This window comes from Rosa rugosa, chromosome 7, assembly GCF_958449725.1.
Source record: "Rosa rugosa chromosome 7, drRosRugo1.1, whole genome shotgun sequence".
Classification (NCBI taxonomy): Eukaryota; Viridiplantae; Streptophyta; class Magnoliopsida; order Rosales; family Rosaceae; genus Rosa; species Rosa rugosa.
The window spans coordinates 8,664,509-8,684,015 of NC_084826.1; the positions used below are offsets into that span (position 1 = coordinate 8,664,509).

Consider the following 19,507-nt stretch of genomic DNA (forward strand, 5'->3'; position numbering starts at 1 on the left):
ATCGGTCTAATTTGGTATGCATATTTATTAATTTATTCCGAGTTGGAATTTAATTAATATAAAAAACGAAATGACGAATTGGGCTGCGATAGAAAATATTCCGCACAACAAATATTGTTATTTCTTGCATTGCATGGCATCCATACCCATGCATACATGTATGCATTATGTATGTCAAAGTTATATGCCTACTGTATTTATACTCACCCTTTTACCTTATAATATCCCCCACAGACAAAACAGAGAGGAAGAGAGAGAACAAAGTTTTTCTAGGGTTCCGCATTTCTCTTGTATTGTAATAAAGCTGAAGTACTGATATCCTCAGCTATTGTCTTCCTCAGTTGATGGACTTCGATGTCTCTTTTGCTGTAAATAATACTTCTCTCTTTCCGAGCAAGCATGGGTTCTGAGGAACAAAGAATAGGGACAGTAGCAGCTGGCAGACCATAAAGGTGATGATCATCGACTTTCCGATCCATCAAGCTATCCCCAGAAGGCTCTAATCCCCAATTATCTTCTTCACTCTTAATTAATCCACAAATCCCTTTCATTTTTCTCTGTCTCTACTCCATTAGAGCACTTGGAGAATCTATGGAGGGGATGAGCGGCGAGTCTGAGTGCTCGAAGACAAGTCCCTCCGATGACCGAAATGAGGAAGGAAGTGAGAGTGGAGAGAACTACGATGGCGAAATCAGTAAGCCCAAAAACAATGGAGGAAGCTCAAGCAACAGCACGGTAGAAGAAAGTGATCAGAAAAAGGGATCGGTGCGACCCTATGTTAGATCCAAGATGCCAAGGCTCAGGTGGACACCGGATCTCCATCTTCGCTTTGTTCACGCCGTGGAGAGGCTCGGAGGACAAGATAGTGAGCTCTATTATACACTCAAGTCTCTTCAATTTCTGCTCACTCGATGGATTGATCCACCGAGTACAATTCATTTTTGGGAATTCAATGAATCTTATTATCCTTTTATGTGATGATGTTTGGTGCAGGAGCTACACCAAAGATGGTTCTTCAGCTTATGAACATCAAGGGGCTAAGTATTGCACATGTCAAGAGCCATTTACAGGTTAATAATTTGATTAACAAATTTAACCTTATGAATTTCTAATTTGCAATTGAGTGAACATACGTACCATATATAAAGCAAATAATTCACATCTTTTTAAAATTACTCTCTGTGTTTCATTGTATAGATGTATAGAAGCAAGAAGATCGACGATGCAGGCCAAGGTACAAAAATTCTCACCTTGATAGTAGCTGATACTCCTTCTGATCCTAACACAGAACTAGGGTTTTTATTGGGAACGTTTCCAATCAATTGTTAATTTCATTTTTGCAGTGATAGCAGATCAAGGACATCATCTTGCTGAATGTGGAGATAAAAATATATACAACCTCAGCCAACTTCCCATGCTTCAAGGATACAACCGAAGCCACATGAGTACCAGCTTCAGGTAATTAACAACAAATTAAATTCACAAGTTCCCTTCGTATGCTTTGATCCATAAATGAATGAATAAATTTTATTAAACTATTCTTTCTTTGTTTTGATTTCCCAAGATATGCATACGGTGATGCCAATTCTTGGAGTAATAGTGCTTATGAGAACTTGAGGCATCCAAGAATATTTCAAGGCACAATGACAGAGAAGCTCTTTGGTAGCAGTACTACAACTAGCAACTGGAATAGTACTGCTTACAGCAATTTCCGGACAAGCTCCGAACAAGTACCAACTTGGATAACTCATACACTCAAAGACGAATGCAGTCAATTGTATAACATTCGTCGACAGTCCTTGCAAGCACATCAAACTAGGCAGAGTCTCATTGATCATCTTAATCCCACAACCCATGTGCAACCCAAAGCAAAGGATCACTTTACAAGTTTGAGCAGCACACCAACCAATCTACAAGAGTTGAAGACGTTGAAAAGGAAGGCTTCGGATTGCGATCTTGATTTAGATCTGTCTCTCAGGCTAACAACGAAGAAGAATGACGAGAGTCCGAGAAGTACTACTATGAGGGACGATGAAGTTGATTGCACTAGTCTTTCTCTGTCATTGTACTCACCGGCATCGGCAAAAATCAGAAGGGTGGAGGAATAAAATCAATGAAGAAGATATAAGGAGCTTAAATATATATGCAGAGAGGCAGCTAGCTGAGCAAGTACTCTGGATCTGACTATATGAATGGGACAGTATTCTAAGTGAGATATTGAGGTACTTGCTCAAAATTACAATATTATGCCTTGTTATTGCGATTAATTGTCCTATAAATGAACTGGTACTGTCATATATACAAACTTCCTTCTTTCTTGTTCTTCTATATTGAATGGCTGTGCCTTCTTTAGCATGTTGTGCTGCCCATATATTGAACAAGAATCAGTTGGAATTTGGCAAAAAATTTCTTACTATTTAATATCCCATGATTGACATATGCTTTATTTTTGGTCCCTTTGAATATGAAAATCTGTACGTGTCTATTTACTAGGAGATAAAGTATAAGTTTGTAGATGGCTCACAAGTCACAACAACCATGCATGAGTAGTTTGCTTTGGTAATGGCAGTTCCTTTGATTATTCTCTTTTTCTTATCAACTTTTTCTGGGGTAATGAAGAAACTCCCAAGAACGTAATTATTCTGGATCAATCGAACGTAGTTACGTACATAATCATGACTAGTTAGGTATATATGTCGTTGATAAGTTTATGTGGAGGAGTGTACGTGTGTGTGTGTGTGGAAGTGGTCCTTTTGTAAGGATGGAGAAGCCTCTTTCCCCTTCGCTGATCAATTTAATGTCGGACAAGTTACAATTAAATAGCTAGTGATAAAAGTTATCAACAAGGTAGAATCTACTTTACGTGCATGGATGAGCGAGTATCCAGGAACTAGGGGTTGGCAATTACTATATATCTGGCATTTCTCAAAACAAATCATCCGGCCATCCCATATAAAAGAAAAGAAAAGAAAAAAACAAAACAAAAAAATTTGTACAATCTAACATATTGCTAGCTACTTTGGAAGCTAATTATAATTGTAGTTGATATATCTTGGTAGAGGAAGAGGAGAACAGAAAGAAAGCGGGAAGAGAGAAAAGAATGCAGAGAGAATTTGGTTCAGAACTGGGTTTGATTATAAACACCGGTTTGCTTCAGCCAAACCAATAAACCAGAACGAAACCATCAGTGTCGACGGGTGATGAAGGTCAGTGAGAAAATTGGTTGGTGAAACGGCTTTGGTTATAGGCTTATAGCCGCCCAATACCCGAACCTGAACCATCATTTCCGGGCGGTGAATGTAAGTTGTGCGGATATGGGAAACATGTTCCTAAATGTCACCCCTACTCCCCATTTCCAAATTTAGTAGGAAAAAAAAAAAGGTAATTAATATTTTATTAATATCAAGATGTAGAGTCTACAACAAGCTAGCGAGGGCCGGGGGAGATGAGGCCTATACTCCTCAGTCCTCCCAAGACAAAAAGCAAGAAGGAAGGAGGAAAATAAACCTCCCCAGGAGTAGCAGCACCCTAAAAACATGGAAAAAGAATTGACGCAATAAAAAAATAAAAAAAAACTGCAGCAGAAGATTCACTGTTGGCATGCGAGAAGGATTCGCATATCCTCCATTGTCTTATCCTCACCTGTCTTGTGAAAAGCGTTCTTGGATAGCAGGAGTAGCAGGCTCTGGATGTTCAAGTAGTACGCAGCAAGAAGAAGATTGCAGAGGGTGGATTTGTCAGTCTTGACAATAAAGTCTTGGTCCCACGCCTTGAGCTCGTCCTCATTGACCACCTTCTCGTCGTCGTTAACGTGCCTCTTGCAGTACTCCATGACCTTGTCCAAAACCTTGTAAGTCACCTTCCGGAGATGAACGACGTTGTCGTTGTCGTTGTCCTCGTCATCAACCTCATCCTCCATCACGTCTTCATCCTCAATCATTTTCTTGATCATAGGCGACTTCTTTGCCACCGCTTCTTCCACCTCAAGAGTCCGTCCGTCCAAGCTCTTCAGAGTGATCATCTTCTTTGACGACATGGTTCCAAACAAAATCTCACAGGTTAATTTTCTTGAAACGTAATCGAAAGCAAGTGCTCGCTTTTTGCAAGAGTGGTGATTCTGATTAGGGTTGTAAGAGTGGTGAAATAACTTGGGAAAGATCAGTCTGTTGTATGCATCTTTTGAGTCGGTTACTTTAGAGTGAGTCGGCTTAACCTATACGTATCATGCAAGGAATCCGTATCCTAATTGAAAGCTAATATAACAGGTTAAAAAAATTGTGCGAGTGGGCAAAATATATTTCATTTATTTATTGATTGTGTTATTTACTGTTTCGCATTCAAAAAATTATTATTTTTCAGTCATATGAGTGATATATATAGGGCATTCTTTAGTTTCTAAATGTTTGCAAAGAACTCATGCTTTGGCTCTATATATAAATGAAGTATGGGATTTTTTATTTGCACCTTTTCAATTTCTAAATACACCTTATTTCCAAACCTTTTTTTTTTTTTTTTTTTTTCTAAAAATGACCATCTTAAAGTATGGGATTTTTTATTTGCACATTTTCAATTGCTGAATACACCTTATTTCTAAACATTTTTCCTAAAAATGACCATCTTGACGTATGAGATTTTTTATTTTCACATTTTCAATTTCTGAATACACCTCATTTCTAAACACTTTTCCTAAAAATACCATCTTATATTTGTAAACCCTTCTAATTAAAAAATAATAATAAAACAAAAATAGATCGAATAGGTAAGATGAATCGATCCGATTTGTAAACCCTCCGATTTCAGCTATGTTCTTCTTTGTGTAGTTGAATTAGGGCTGTCAATGGGTCGTGTCGGGTTGGGTTCCTGTCAGGTTAAGGTATTTGTCGTGTCGCAAAATACAAACCCAAACCCAACCCATTAATAATCGTGTCAAAAATTTAAACCCAAACCCAACCGATTTATTAAACGGGTTACCCGTTTCCAACCCACTTAACCCATTTAACAAATAGGTCGTGTCGTGTTAGACAAAATGATCCATTTAAGGGTTAATAATACGACCCATTTAACTAAAAAAATGCATAAATTGATTAAATTCACTAAAAACTCCACAAGACGAAGAATATAAATAATTTTATATATTCATAAATAATTAAATCCAATAATTATAAAGCAAAATATTTCAAATTATCTAATCCTATGATCAAATACTCCCAACGTCCAAAATTTCAAGAATAAGTATAGCATAATCGGGTTATACGGGTTTACTTCGTGTTGGCGGGTTGACCCGTGGCCGACCCATTTATTAAATGGGTCATGGCGGGTTGACCCACGGCCGACCCGCTTTTTAATCGTGCGGGTTCAACTCGCTTTATTTCGTGCGGATTTCGAGTCGTGTTATCGGGTCGTGTCGGAATTGACAGCCCTAAGCTGAATGGTAATGACTACTATTTAACTTTTTAGATGCTAATAATATCACAATAATATGCCCACAAGGGCTGGTTCAATTGGTAAGGGTGTGCCTGTGGTTGAGTCACAATCCAAGTTCAATCTTCATTGCCTGATTGCCATCAGTCTCTTGTTGGTGGGTAATTGGGTTAAAGCATATGACTCTAGCTACCTATCAGGATTTGTGGGTGCACTGGTGTGTGTACTGCAGTTGAGCAAGAGAGTTCTTGAGATACGTCTCATGGTAGTCCAACTTGGCATTATGCCTGTGGTGACAGGTCTACCCGCCCCTGCTCATCTGTTGTGCTGCATGTACTCCCCAGTTTGGAAGTTGGGTTACTGGTGGCGGTTCAACGGCTGGGACTTGGTAGGAGAATAGCTTTCTCTCTTGCCCAAACTTTTTTTCCAAAAAAAATAAAATAAAAAATATCACAATAATTTGAAATATAGGCCGAAATTTTACAATTTTGCTCGGGCCTCGAAATCTCAAATTGAGGATGGAGATGAAAAGACGATGGGCACGATCGGACTCGCGGCTGCTATACTTCAATGTAAAATCCATAATTTTTTTGTAGGTATACAAGTAATTAATTAACGTGAGACCAACAACAGAATGACATAAGTTCCACATAATGAAAGACTACAACAATTTGTTTTCTTAAACTTTTCTCCCATGCATCAGCAAGCTTTTGCTTAGAGCTATCAGAGGAGTAATTTCCGGCAATCCAGAATATATAGGCTGGTCATCTCCATCAATGCGGATCCTACTTCCATTTGCTTGCAGCTGCTGCGCGGTATCGATCGTACTCAGCCCATTTCTTTCCGCTATCAGTGCAACAGACTCAACTGCAAATCATCCATTATCAGTTAATAACTACGCCCATATATATAATCCATTACAAATAACCAAAATCTAGGAGTTACTTTGGGGTTGCATTATGCATACCTTCCTTGGAAGCCTCTTCAGTCTCATCATGTTCTTAAACGCTCTCCTTCGGTTTGGTGGTGTGGTCTATTTCTGAAACTCGCTGCAGCTTAGCGCATTGTGGCTTTAACATGGCAAATAATGTTAGGAAATCAACATTGTTAGGAAAGTAATCCTAAATATCCTCTGTATGATGGCAGTATGATCTGTAGATATCTATTAGTTTTTGTACTCCTTTATTATAGCTTGATTATAGGATCAGTGAGATTAGTTACCTTGTGAATATAGGTTTGTACCCTCTATATGTAATCTGTATGTAATCGACAATGTATCAAATGCAATATCATTTTAGCCAATCTTCTTTCTTTCATGGTATCAGAGCAGGACTAAAATCCTGATTCCATAGCCGCTGCACCTTATCTTTCGTGCAACGAATTTTCTTCTCATTACGTTGTACTCTATATCTCGTACAACAATCCTTGATCTCATTTCCATGGGAAATCAAAATGTCAGATCATTTTTCATTGATCATTCTGATCATCCGGCTTTGGTAATAGTGTTCAACCAACATAATCGACCAAACCAATCTAATCGGCAAAACGGTTCCTCCGGTTGCAGTCCTCTCTCCGAGCAACAACTTCAACAAATTTTGGCTATTTTGAATCACAAAGTATCTTATGATTCTTTTAGTCCTCAATCACATTCAGCTACCACTAAACCAGGTTTATCTAAGATCGCTTCCCGCAGCTGGATCATTGACAGCGGGGCGACGGATCACATATCTTCATCTCCTAAATTATTTTTGCATAAGAGTAAAGATTGTTCATTACCTCCTGTGTTATTACCTAGCGGAGAGAAGACTAATATTGTTGCAAAAGGATCATTGCCTCTGAATTCTGTGTATTATCTGCGTGATGTATTGTGTGTGCCTACATTCAAAGTTGATCTGTTATCGGTCAGTTGTCTAACAAGGGGCTTGAATTGTTCAGTGACATTTTTCCCATATTGGTGTGTTTTGCAGGATCTGGCTACAAAGAGGATGATTGGTTTGGGTAAGCAGCGTGATGGATTATACTACTTGGTAGCATTGGCAACGAAGAAAACCTTGACCAATTCCTATTCATCACCAAACCATCTACCAACCTGCAACCTCACAACCTCCTCTACCAATCTCTGGCATAGCCGTTTAGGTCATGTTTCTCATTCCCCGTTAAAATTCATTGCTAAGAACTTCTTAAATCTTTCAGTTCAGCCTATCGATGCTTGCCCTATTTGTCCTTTGGCTAAGCAACATCGCTTGCCATTTGGTGTTAGTTCCATTTCATCTGAAAAACCGTTTGATTTAATCCATTGTGATATTTGGGGTCGATATAAACACCCTTCTCTTTCTGGTGCTCATTACTTTTTAACTATCGTTGATGATTATACTCGTTTTACTTGGATATTCTTGATGAGACACAAAAGTGAAACACAATCACTTTTGAAGCATTTTTTTCGCTATGTGTCTACTCAATTTTCATCACATATTAAGACTTTTCGAAGTGACAATGGTGCTGAATTTCTCTCACTCCAATCTTTCTTCAAGGATAATGGTGTTATTTTCCAACATTCCTGTGTTTACACCCCTCAACAAAATGGGTTAGTGGAACGCAAACATCGTCACATTTTACAAGTTGTACGGGCTTTGAAATTTCATGCTCAACTCCCTACACAATTTTGGGGAGAGTGCGTTCTTTCTGCCATTCATATCATCAATCGTCTTCCAACTCCTCTTCTTTCTTTTCAAACTCCTTTTGAACGCCTTTACCAAAAAAATCCCTTCTTTTTCTCACCTTCGGACCATTGGTTGTTTAGCTTACGCTACAAATCCTCGTGTTGTCCATAAATTTTCTCCTCGTTCCATCAAGTGCATCTTCATTGGTTATCCTGCTGGGCAAAAAGCTTACAAATTGCTTGATCTGTCGACTCGACGAATCTTTACTAGTCGAGACGTCATCTTTCACGAAAACATTTTTCCTTATGCCTCTGTTAAGCCCAATCCAGTTTTCCCTACTTTGGGGACCGCTTCAGGCCCAATTCCAACTTCAATCCCTGACCCAACTCCTTCTCACAGCCCTAACATTGAGTCTATTCCCAACGTTGACTCTCCCATCTCAGATAATTCCCTTCCTCCTTCGACCTTATCCCATCTTCCAGCCATCACACCACCTGCAATTTCTGAGATTGACCCCATACCAGACCAACCCGTACCAGCATCATCATCGCCGACACTCTCTCCGGCGCTACCATCCGATCTCCCAGCCACGTCTTCCTCTTCTTCCCAGTCCATCGCCCCAGAACACGTCAACCACTCATCGCCTTCCGATCTCCAGGCGTCCCCTTCTCCATCGCTCGATTCCAACACAGTTGCTCCTCCACCAGCAACCCTTCCCGTGACCGTGCCTGACCCACCCGTCGCCGACCTACCCATGCCCGACCCACCCGTGCCCGATCCCCTTCGTCGCTCCAGTCGGACCACAGCTCCTCCGGTCAAATTCCGGGATTATATCGTCTCACAGGTCAGGCTTCCCCGCTCCGATCAGTCATCCTCATTGTTTCCAGGTCCAACCACCGGCACACGGTACCCCCTCTGCAATTATGTTTTGTATCACCGATGTAAGCCTGCACACCAATCTTTCCTTGCTCAAATCAGTCACACCACCGAGCCACGTTCCTATTCCGAGGCTGTCTCCCATCCGGCATGGCAAGCGGCGATGAAGTCTGAATTGCAAGCTCTCCACAACAACGGAACCTGGACTCTCACCTCTCTTCCGATTGGTAAGACCCCCATTGATTGTCGATGGGTTTATAAAATTAAACATCGAGCTGATGGTTCCGTCGAGCAATACAAAGCTCGCTTAGTTGCCAAAGGATTTACGCAGATGGAGGGTGTTGATTATCAAGACACTTTTTCTCCCACTACCAAGATTATCTCTGTTCGATGTCTCCTTGCTTTGGCAGCAGCTCGTGGCTGGTCTCTTCACTAGTTGGACGTCAACAATGCTTTCTTGCACGGCGATCTTGAGGAAGAAATCTATATGTCTCCTCCGCCAGGGCTTCGGCGATAGGGGGAGGAACACTTAGTCTGCCGACTCCACAAGTCGTTGTATGGCCTAAAGCAGGCGTCCCGTCAGTGGTTTGCAAAATTCTCAGAGGCTATTCAGTCTGCCGGATATGTACAATCAAAAGCTGACTACTCTTTGTTCACCAAGAAACATGGCAAGTCCTTTACTGCTCTCCTAATTTATGTTGATGATATTTTAATTACCGGAAATGATCCAGTGAGTATTGTTGCACTCAAGAATTTCCTCCATTCCCATTTCCGTATTAAAGATCTAGGAGACTTGAAATATTTTCTTGGTATTGAGGTTTCAACCTCTAGCAATGGGATCTTTATCTCTCAAAGTAAATATGCATTAGAAATTGTCAAGGATGCAGGGTTAATAGGCGCAGCCCCTGCTGACAGTCCTATCACTCCTATGGAAAAAGGTTTAAAGTTGTCTGACAAAAGTGACTTGCTAAAAGATCCAGCTCGTTACAGAAGACTTGTTGGGAGATTAATATATCTTACAGTTTCAAGACCAGACATTACATATTCGGTTCATGTACTAAGCAGGTTCATGCATCAGCCACGAAAGCTACATATGGAAGCAGCTTTGCGCGTTGTCCGGTATATTAAGAAGGCACCAGGTCAAGGATTGTTCTTTTCTTCTAAGAGTGATTTTAGACTTCGTGCTTTCTGTGATTCTGATTGGGCAGGTTGTCCAATTACTAGGAGATCCACCTCAGGTTATTGTGTCTTTCTTGGTCCCTCATTGGTTTCATGGAGATCAAAGCGACAGAAAACTGTTTCCCTCTCTTCAGCTGAAGCAGAATATCGAGCAATGACTGGTGCTTGTTGTGAACTCACATGGCTTCGATATCTTCTCAAGGATTTGGGAGTATTGCATCAAGAACCAGCCCTTCTATATTGTGATAATAAAGCAGCGCTGCACATTGCAGCAAATCCTGTCTTTCATGAGCGGACTCGACACATTGAAATGGACTGTCACTATATAAGAGATAAGATACAAGATGGATCTGTTGTCACGAAGTTTGTAGGTTCGACACATCAATTGGCAGACGTTTTCACCAAAGCTTTGGGAAAGGAAATCTTCATTCCTATGGTTGGCAAGTTGGGAGTTAGAGACATTCACTCTCCAACTTGAGGGGGAGTGTTAGGAAATCAACCTTGTTAGGAAAGTAATCCTAAATATCCTCTGTATGATGGCAGTATGATCTGTAGATATCTATTAGTTTTTGTACTCCTTTATTATAGCTTGATTATAGGATCAGTGAGATTAGTTACCTTGTGAATATAGGTTTGTACCCTCTATATGTAATCTGTATGTAATCGACAATGTATCAATGCAATATCATTTTAGCCAATCTTCTTTCTTTCAAATAACAATTGCATGTCAGTACTGCTGTAGCAGCTGTACTGGTTTCAAGTCATCAAATATTGATTTGTGGTCGGTTTGATGGTACACAACTTTGCCACCAAAATTGTCAAATCACTCTTTTTTCTTTTCTTTTTTGTGTGAAAATTATTGGCCAAAACTTTCGGTTTTTGAGATATTGCATTGTATGGAATCAATTAGACCTGTAAATGAATAGGGTTTAGAGCGGATAGACTTAAATATGAATTCGTTTAGTAACAACAAAATTCAACCTGATGTAGGATCGATCTCACATCACTCGGAGGAGAAGAGGTGTTGTGCCCTTGATGTGCAGACTCACCTCCCTATAATAAGACGCGTTTTGGGTGGGAGCCCAAAAACAAAACCGTGAGGGCAGAGCCCGAAACGGACAATATCTTGCTATGTGGACTAGGCTGTGACGGAATGGTATCAAAGCCACTTCCAAAGTAGGAAGTGTGCTGACGAGGACCTTGGGTCCCTAAAAGAGATGGATTGTAGGATCCCACATCGCCCGGGAGAGAAGAGGTGATGTGTCTTATATCTACAAACACACCTCCCTATAGTAAAAAGCGTTTTGGGTGAGAGCCCAAGCAAAAAACCTTGAGGGTGATGCCCGAAGCGGATAATATCTTGCTATGCGGACTATACCTGATCTAATATTCCGCGGATTGTTAAAAACTCATCCGTGTTCGGCGGATTAACAGATATCTGGTCCAATAGTCCAATATGTTTATTATAATGGATATTTTTAAATTTTAAATAATAATATTAATTTTTGTTTATTATGATACTTCTTAAAACTTCAATAAAATATTGAAACAAAATGAAGAGTATCACTGAATATATATTAAATTAAATAACAAAAATACTCATTAGAACAATACACTAAGGTAAGCAAAATATTGTGTTTAGGGTGTGTGTGTTTGGTGGGGTGGTAAGGCTTTGGTCTCATATATAAGAGGTCAAGAGTTCGAGCCCCATCAAGGGTGGGAATGGGGTGGGGTTTAAAAACAAAAAAAAAAACAAAAAAACAAAAAAAGCAAAATATTGTGTTTATAATGTGTGTGTGTGTGTGTGTGTGATTGCTATTAAAACAGACCGGATCAGTAAGGGATCAGATCAAAATAAATTCGTATTTGATCTATTAAATAAATGGATTAACGGATTTGAACCATTACCAGATCAACGGATCAATTATTCAATCCAAACTCATCCAATAACCATGAATCCATATAGGATTTGAATCAAAATCCGATCCATTGACAGGTCTAGAACCAACCCGTTTTGTATTTTTCAAAATTACTTTATGGGGATATTCAGTAATATAAGTCATACGTAAAAAAATTGGTAAGCTTTGGGTAGAAATCATTTTAGCATTTCTTTTTCAAATGAAATTTCAGTTGTATTAAGAATGGGTGAAATTACAAATAATATCATACCCCTAGATCAAGCAACATCATAGAAAGAGTTATCACCTAAACAATCTCATCAATATTAAAATTTAAAAATAAAAACAATTTGTTAGGCTGTCAAAAACGTAAAAATTTAGCAAATCAAGACACAACCTGTGTTTTAATCATATATCAAATAAAGGTGATCGAGACTCGAATGAGGACTTCATGAAAACTTTCAAATCAACAGTTGGATGATATGTGTGTTGTAGAATTAATATTTCAACTAAAATTGAGACCACACATCCAACTGTTGATTTGAAAATCCTCACTAGAGTCTCTCCTTCTCAAACAAATCGAAACAAAAGTACTTCGATAACTATGACATATGGCACGTACTTGTTCAACGTCTGTATCTCTCTTCACACTTTTTTTTGGAGAATTAATTAGATACTAGCTCGGCGGCTCGATTTGTGATAACTATTCGCAAATCCAACAACCTATACAGAAAAGAAAAATATATATATATAAATGAATTATGGTAAAATGAGAACTGAAATCAGCTTCCTATAAACCTTAAAATATTACTGATCATGGGCATTAACTAGCACCTACAATATAAATATGAAACAGCAAACTCACCACTCTATTGGCACAGCGTTTAAAGCCTCATCATGTGCTTCAATAATTTGGGTTTCTTTGTGTCCCCATGGCTCATCATCAAGATCTTCAGTCATGTCAATTAAGGGCTCATCGTCGTACCAAGCAGGAATCGTTTTAGATTCTGAATCCATTCGCAACTCGTACGCTGGAAGATGAAACCTTCTTTTACCTGCATATACAAAAACAAAAGGAATAGCAAATTATGCCATGACATATATGTTAACCAAGTTCAGTGGCTAAAAGCAAAGAACAAAAGAGAATACACAAGACGAGGGAGAGTGTGCTCACTATGGTCTCTTGGAGATGATCTAGAGGAGCAAGTAGGTGCATTTTCATGGTTTATCTGGCATTCTCTTATACAACTAATTTAGCCTGGTGCATCTAGGCATACATGGAAACTTATCCAAGGCATGCATTTATATTTCTGCTATGATAACGACTACCCCTCGCACGTGCACTTTCTGCCCTATTTTATAATAATTCAACCTTCAGTAAAATAAACTTAAATTGTATCATTTGAAGGGTTGTTATCTATTTATGTAGAACGCGCCCCACACGCGATGAAAAAGAGAAAACTCTCGACGGTTTTGTTCTCTCTCGGCCGAACGTTGCTGGCGCTCTGTTGCCGCGTTTCGGCCTGGGAGGGGATGCTGATGTTGCGTTGCGGCGGGCCTTCAGGGCAGTGGCACAGTCCAAGGAAGAAGGATGGTTCTTTGATCTCGAGTTGGGCCGACCGATCTCGATCTGTCCCTCTCTGATCGAGGACGATAGGGGTTATGGAGCTGCGACGAGATGGCTCTTTCTGGCGGTCGGATCGGATCCTGCGATCTGTGCTGTGGTGGCTGAGATTGAAACGAGGCCAATCTTTGGCTTGGTTTTGGATCTGGGTGCGGCAGTTCGTCGGCGTGTCCTTTGCATCCTTTTGTGGAGTTTTTTTTGGCTTTGTCCAGATTATACACCCTCTTGTGGTGATTATGCTGGCTGTGTCCAAATCTACTGCTGGACTTGTCCAGATTACACACCCTCTTGTGGTGTTTATGCTAGCTGTGTCAAGATCTAGAGGGCCTTCCTCCTCCTCTTACTATGTTATTTCAATTTCTTGTCAATTAGCTCGGAAATTCTTCAAATCTGAGATCAGCCCCCACAATTCCTCCCACCCAATATCACACACCGACTCTCCTCCCTCTACCACTGACTTTCATGGAGTTTCTCATAGCTACCTCTAAAAAGTGAAAATCACTTACCAAGAGGAGTATGGGTGCTCACGCGTGGGTGTTTCACCCCCCATTATCCATTGTATTTTTTCTTTGTTGATGACTTTTGTCCCCCTTTTGTGGCAATGGTACTCTCCCGGATCGTTGGGTTCTAGTGGAGTGGTGAAGGTCAGTCTGTGTTATTGGCTCCTCCTCCGTATCATCATCATGTATTTTGGATATGTTTGGATTTGCTTTCTGGGCTTATATTGGCGTCGGTTTCTCGGATTATATCCCTTGATTTGGGCTCTTCTGGCGACATCTTGGTCGATGATTGTGCGGCAGTTCGTCGGCGTGCAATATGGCTGGGGTGGTGGCTGCAGTGATATCAATTTAGGATATTTTCTTTTTAAGTTTTTAGGGCTACCTTCTTATGACCAGATTCATATGGAATTAGGTTTGGTGTGTAATTTTCCTACTCTTGTTTAGCTTGTAATTCAGAGCTTTGGGCTTTCTCTTTGGGTTTATTAATGAATATTATCACTTTGACCAAAAAAATTGTATCATTTGAAACGTAAAGGGTACTTTAGATCAACATAAAATTTCATCAAAACCGAATTATTAGCAATACCAAATTGCGAAATATATTTCTTAATGTGGCGCTTCGTTGATTGGGCCGAAAGCTTACCGAATTTTCTTGTAATGTGATTTACACAAAATAATTTTGACAAAAAAAAAACACGTAAAAATGACAATTGGGGACATTGCCTATATTCCCGCCGAGATCCCCATTATTAATCTAATACATTGTACGAGACTCTCTCTCTCTCTCTTTTTTTTTTTTTTTTTAAGGTAAAAGTTAAAAATGGTCCCTGTGATTTGGAGTAATACTCAATATTAACCTTGTGGTTTCAAAATGTTTAATTTTACCCTTGAGATTTGCAAAATTGATCAAAAGTTGGTCCAAAAGCTAATTTTGAGAAAAACTTTGCCATGTGCAAGCCATCTGTAAGGATAAGTTTGTCATCTTAATAAAAAAATAAAACGAAAACAAAATGAATTAGAAATTTTATAGGAAATGAAATTAAAAATAAATAAAAACCAGAATTCCACAACTTCCTATTTTTTTAGTTTCATTTTTCAAATACTATTTAATTTAATTTCTTTTACTATTTTAAATTAAAATGACAAATTTATCCTTGCACATGAGGGGTTTTTGTCAAAAATAGCATTTGGATCAATATTAATTAGTTTCGCAAACTACAGGGGTAAAATTAAATATTTTTAAACCACAAAGTTAATTTTAAACATCACTCCAAACCACAAGAATTATTTATAACTTTTACTCTTTTTTCTTTCCTTAAGTGCAATATGATTACAAGTGCCAAAATTAATATGGTCAAAATAATTTGATAGGTGCTTAATTTATAATTTATATCATATTCTCTATGAGCCTTAGCTCGTTCTCTTAGGGTGTAGAGCAATTTACTTGTTTGTGTATTTCTTGGTATCTTGGAGTAAAGAAGGAAAAAAAGAGTCAAGTAATAGCTCAACCTGTGAGAAGCATAGAGAAAAAAAATTATTCAAAAAAATTAATGACGTGGCGGGCTCTTATTGGTTATGTGATATCACATATCCTAAACCAATCAACTAAATTTAAAATGACTCAATTTGCAAGTTAAGAAATTCGATCAAGATCTACAAAGGAAGTTGTTGAAACTCTACATAAGAAGCATTGGACGGACTCATCAGAAAAGTGAGAAAACAACTTGGACGTGTAAGAGAAGCATCCGAAGACTCCAACCATGAATATTAGGTTCCTAAACCCTAAACCCATAGCGACCGGTTGCTGATCCGGTTTTCTTAATTCTTGAAATTTTCTCATGTCATTCTTTTGGTTTTCTTTAATGACTAAGGCCTCATTTGGTTCGCAGAAAGAAAAGAAAAGAAAATCAATTCCTTACTCTTTCCATGGGCATGGAAAATTGCAATTTCCATCAATTTTCCTTTCCAGTGTTTGGAAAGTCCAGGGATATAGTCATATATTTTTGTAATAAATGCAGGAAACTGGGAGGGAAAGTGAATCCTAGGGTGGGAACCATTTCCCCCCTGATTTTCCTTTTCTTTGTCATTCCAAACAAAGGAAATAAATGACTTTCCTTTCCCAAGACCCTAATTCCGGGAACCAAACATGGCCTAAGTGTATGAGATTTCTGGCTCTAAGACTGGATTCAAATTCCATTCTTATAATCTTGAAAGTATGAGTAGTAATTTGCGAGGAATTATTTTGTGGTCTCGGAGTACCATGTGGCAATGCCATGTGGTGGTCCTAACCAATAATATCACTAGAATGTGGTGGGGACCATGCATGAGGATTAAAAAAGAAAAAATAATTAATTTAAGAAACCAATAAGAAATCACTACGAGTCACATGAGCCAATAATATCACTCCGGACCACCACGTGTACTATGGTTTCCTGTAATTTGCACTCCAAATTAAGTTTATTACACATCAACCATCATCTAATTTAGTGACATGAGTTATTTTTTTTTGTAAGTTAGATGTCTTAAGTTCACCTTCAGGAATCAGGACTAGTAGTGATGCCTTTAGATACTTCAAAAGAAAAATGAAATTATTTTATAGGTTTTTTTTTTTTTTTGCTTTTTTATTGTTTCCATTAGGGTGTTGTATGAATATCTCTTTTATTTTATAGAGTCAAATTTTCTTTTTGGATAGGGATGTTCAACCGCTAGACTGCATGTTAATCCTCACATATATGATTCAATCAGTTTTGCAATGCATATTCTAATTAATTGAAACAATAATGCGTACATAACGCTGAGTTTAAACATTACATCAAGAAAAGTTCACAGGCTAATCTCAAGCCTAAAACTACAAGAATTATTTCCTCAAGAATATATGGATCGATCCTCACTGATTACGATGATTCCTTCCGTAGAGAAAGACTATGAGAACGATTAACAAGGTGGCGAACAGCAGGACCAGAAAAAGCAACAAAATCTCACCGTTGAGAGCGAATTTCGGGTCACCGAGGATGAGAACTTCATCGTCTTCAGACTTGTTGGGAGCCAAGGAAGGCGAGAACGGAGCAATAGCTGCCATCATTGAAGGTGAAGTTCTTGCAAGTTCTCTTGATCGACGAATGAATGATTTGATTAGTCTCTACTCTCTAGATCTTATACTCAGTGATAGTTGCTCATATCGATGTAAGGTTTTGCCATTGCAATAGCTAGCTGCATATACATGTGTACGTTGTGGATGTAAGGTTACACACGTGAAAAATGAAAGAACCGACAGAAAGTACATAATGAAGGCACAAAAAAGATAAATGATTGGCTTTCAAATAAGGGAAAATTTCACAAACAGTACACCAAGTAAAGGTCACTAATAATTCTTATACATAAAGTTCCAAACCAAACATTTTGGTACACGAAATCTGAAACTCGACCCACTATCAGTACACGACGTCAATTTTTGACACCAAAATGTCCATTATGCCCTCAGTTCTTTTTTTTTTTAATAAATTTTTTTTTTCTGTTTTTTTTAATAATTTTTTTTTTCTGTTAAATTAGACTCATCTTTTTTCTTTCTCTTTTTCTTTCTCTCTCTTCGCGTCTCTGGTTCTATGCTCTGTTCTTCCTCTGGTTTGTAGTCCCTCAATCTGGGTCGTCGAAGCAAGATTGGTCCGGGACTTGTGCAGCAAATCTGATCGTCGGAGGTCTGGTGGGCAGATCGGTGCTGGGATCTGCGCAGGCGGGTCGGGTGGGTTGCTGCAGCAGCGATGGGTGGAGGCGGGTAGGCTGCTGACACGGGGATGTTGCTGTCGGCGGATCCAGATGGAAGCCGGTGATGGGAAGGCGCGGCTGGGATCTGCGTCCGGTCTGGCTGGGCAGCGTGCTAGGTGAGGGAGCGGAGGCTGGCAGGGGGCAGCGCCGTTGCAGACGCTGGGCAAGGCTGAGGCTGAGGCTACGGTGGTAAGTTGTTGCAGCTCGTCTGGGAAGCCGGTGACGGCTGGGTACTGGTGTTCGCTAGAGGAAGATGGGTGCAGAGATCAAATTGGCTGGGTGCTGAGAGCAATTGGCTGGGTGAGGCCGGTCTGGATATGGCCGGTTGTGCGCTCGGAGGGAGGGAGTGGGATTGAGTTTGATGGGTGTGGATTTGGAAGGTGGAGGAGATGCGGTGGTCGCCGGAGAGTTTTCGCCGGAAGAAGGAAGAAGAAAGAGTCGTCGGCGAAGGAGAAGAACAGAGCATAGAACCAGAGACGCGAAGAGAGAGAAAGAAAAAAGATGAGTCTAATTTAACAGAAAAAAAAATTTATTAAAAAAAATAAGAACTGAGGGCATAATGGACATTTTGGTGTCAAAAATTGACGTCGTGTACTGATAGTGGGTCGAGTTTCAGATTTCGTGTACCGAAATGTTTGGTTTGGAACTTTATGTATAAGAATTATTAGTGACCTTTACTTGGTGTACTGTTTGTGAAATTTTCCCTTCAAATAATTAGCATCTTTTATACAACAGCTGTTCTGTTTGTTTGGTTTTGGCCATGGCCAGCAACTAACTCATTAACGCAAATAATTAATGAAGAAGAAGCTAGCTAGCTAGCTAGCTAGCCAATTATATGTATATTCAAGATTCCTAATTAGGTAAAACAAGGAATTCCAGTTGCATAAAGCCATAACTGAAATCGAGATTCTCACTCAACGTCTCAACCTTAAGCTACTTTTAGCATAAGCTGAGCATGATATTTGATTAACATAACCTTAATTACTACATATGTAGATAATGAAATGTCGGTGTCTAACTGAATACCATAGTTTTTTTTTTTTTTTGGTCAATTCAAAAATTTTATAACCAAAGATGATGGGTCTTTCATCATAAAAAAAATATATATAAAAAAAAAAAAAGATGATGGGTCTAGTTGTTTAAGGCTATGCTTGGGCTTTGGAATATTAGCCCAAGCCCATAAGAAATTTTAAAAATTTAAATTGGAGTATTCTAAAGACCCCCTCTATTCTTATTCCAAAGACCCCTGATCTTGTGGAATTCAAAAATTACATACTGGGTACTGAAAGCAAGAGGTGTCCCTTGGTGACATTCCTCTAGGAAGCATTATGAGATTCCAATGATCTTTAACAGGTTGCAGGTTGTATGAGACATTAATTTTCTTTCCATGTGCTAAACCTATGATTCACGTCTTGAGAGGAGGAGGATTTAAGTGTGTTTCAAGTAGCTATTTTGTTTATATTTCACATTCTTGTAATGTGGCCCATAATTTGGCTAGACTTGCTTTAAATTGTAATGAGATTATTGTTTGGGATGAGGCTAGCTTTTTATCTGATTTTGATGGAACACCTTGATTTTCATCAATAA

General features: G+C 39.1%; 2 protein-coding genes across 2 annotated transcripts; one reads left to right on the forward strand and one right to left on the reverse strand.

Moving 5' to 3' along the window:
• The first annotated feature begins 224 nt into the window (after positions 1–224).
• Positions 225–2,439, forward strand: LOC133721789 (uncharacterized). The gene is made up of 6 exons (XM_062148514.1): positions 225–452; positions 576–865; positions 994–1,070; positions 1,198–1,234; positions 1,344–1,458; positions 1,565–2,439. Exons 2-6 carry the CDS (start codon positions 592–594, stop codon positions 2,106–2,108), a joined length of 1,047 nt encoding a protein of 348 aa, XP_062004498.1. The 5' UTR covers positions 225–452; positions 576–591; the 3' UTR covers positions 2,109–2,439.
• Positions 2,440–3,110: 671 nt separating this feature from the next.
• On the reverse strand, positions 3,111–4,143 carry LOC133720018 (SKP1-like protein 6). Its single transcript, XM_062146218.1, has one exon. It carries the CDS (start codon positions 4,034–4,036, stop codon positions 3,590–3,592), a length of 447 nt encoding a protein of 148 aa, XP_062002202.1. The 5' UTR covers positions 4,037–4,143; the 3' UTR covers positions 3,111–3,589.
• Between the last annotated feature and the right edge of the window lie 15,364 nt (positions 4,144–19,507).

Coding starts and splice junctions, on each gene's coding strand:
- LOC133721789 (XM_062148514.1), top strand. CDS start 592: ATGGAGGGGATGAGCGGCGAGTCTGAGTGCTCGAAGACAAGTCCCTCC. Junction 1,235..1,343: donor GATCGACGATGCAGGCCAAG/GTACAAAAATTC, acceptor TCATTTTTGCAG/TGATAGCAGATCAAGGACAT. Junction 1,459..1,564: donor CACATGAGTACCAGCTTCAG/GTAATTAACAAC, acceptor TGATTTCCCAAG/ATATGCATACGGTGATGCCA.
- LOC133720018 (XM_062146218.1), bottom strand. CDS start 4,036: ATGTCGTCAAAGAAGATGATCACTCTGAAGAGCTTGGACGGACGGACT.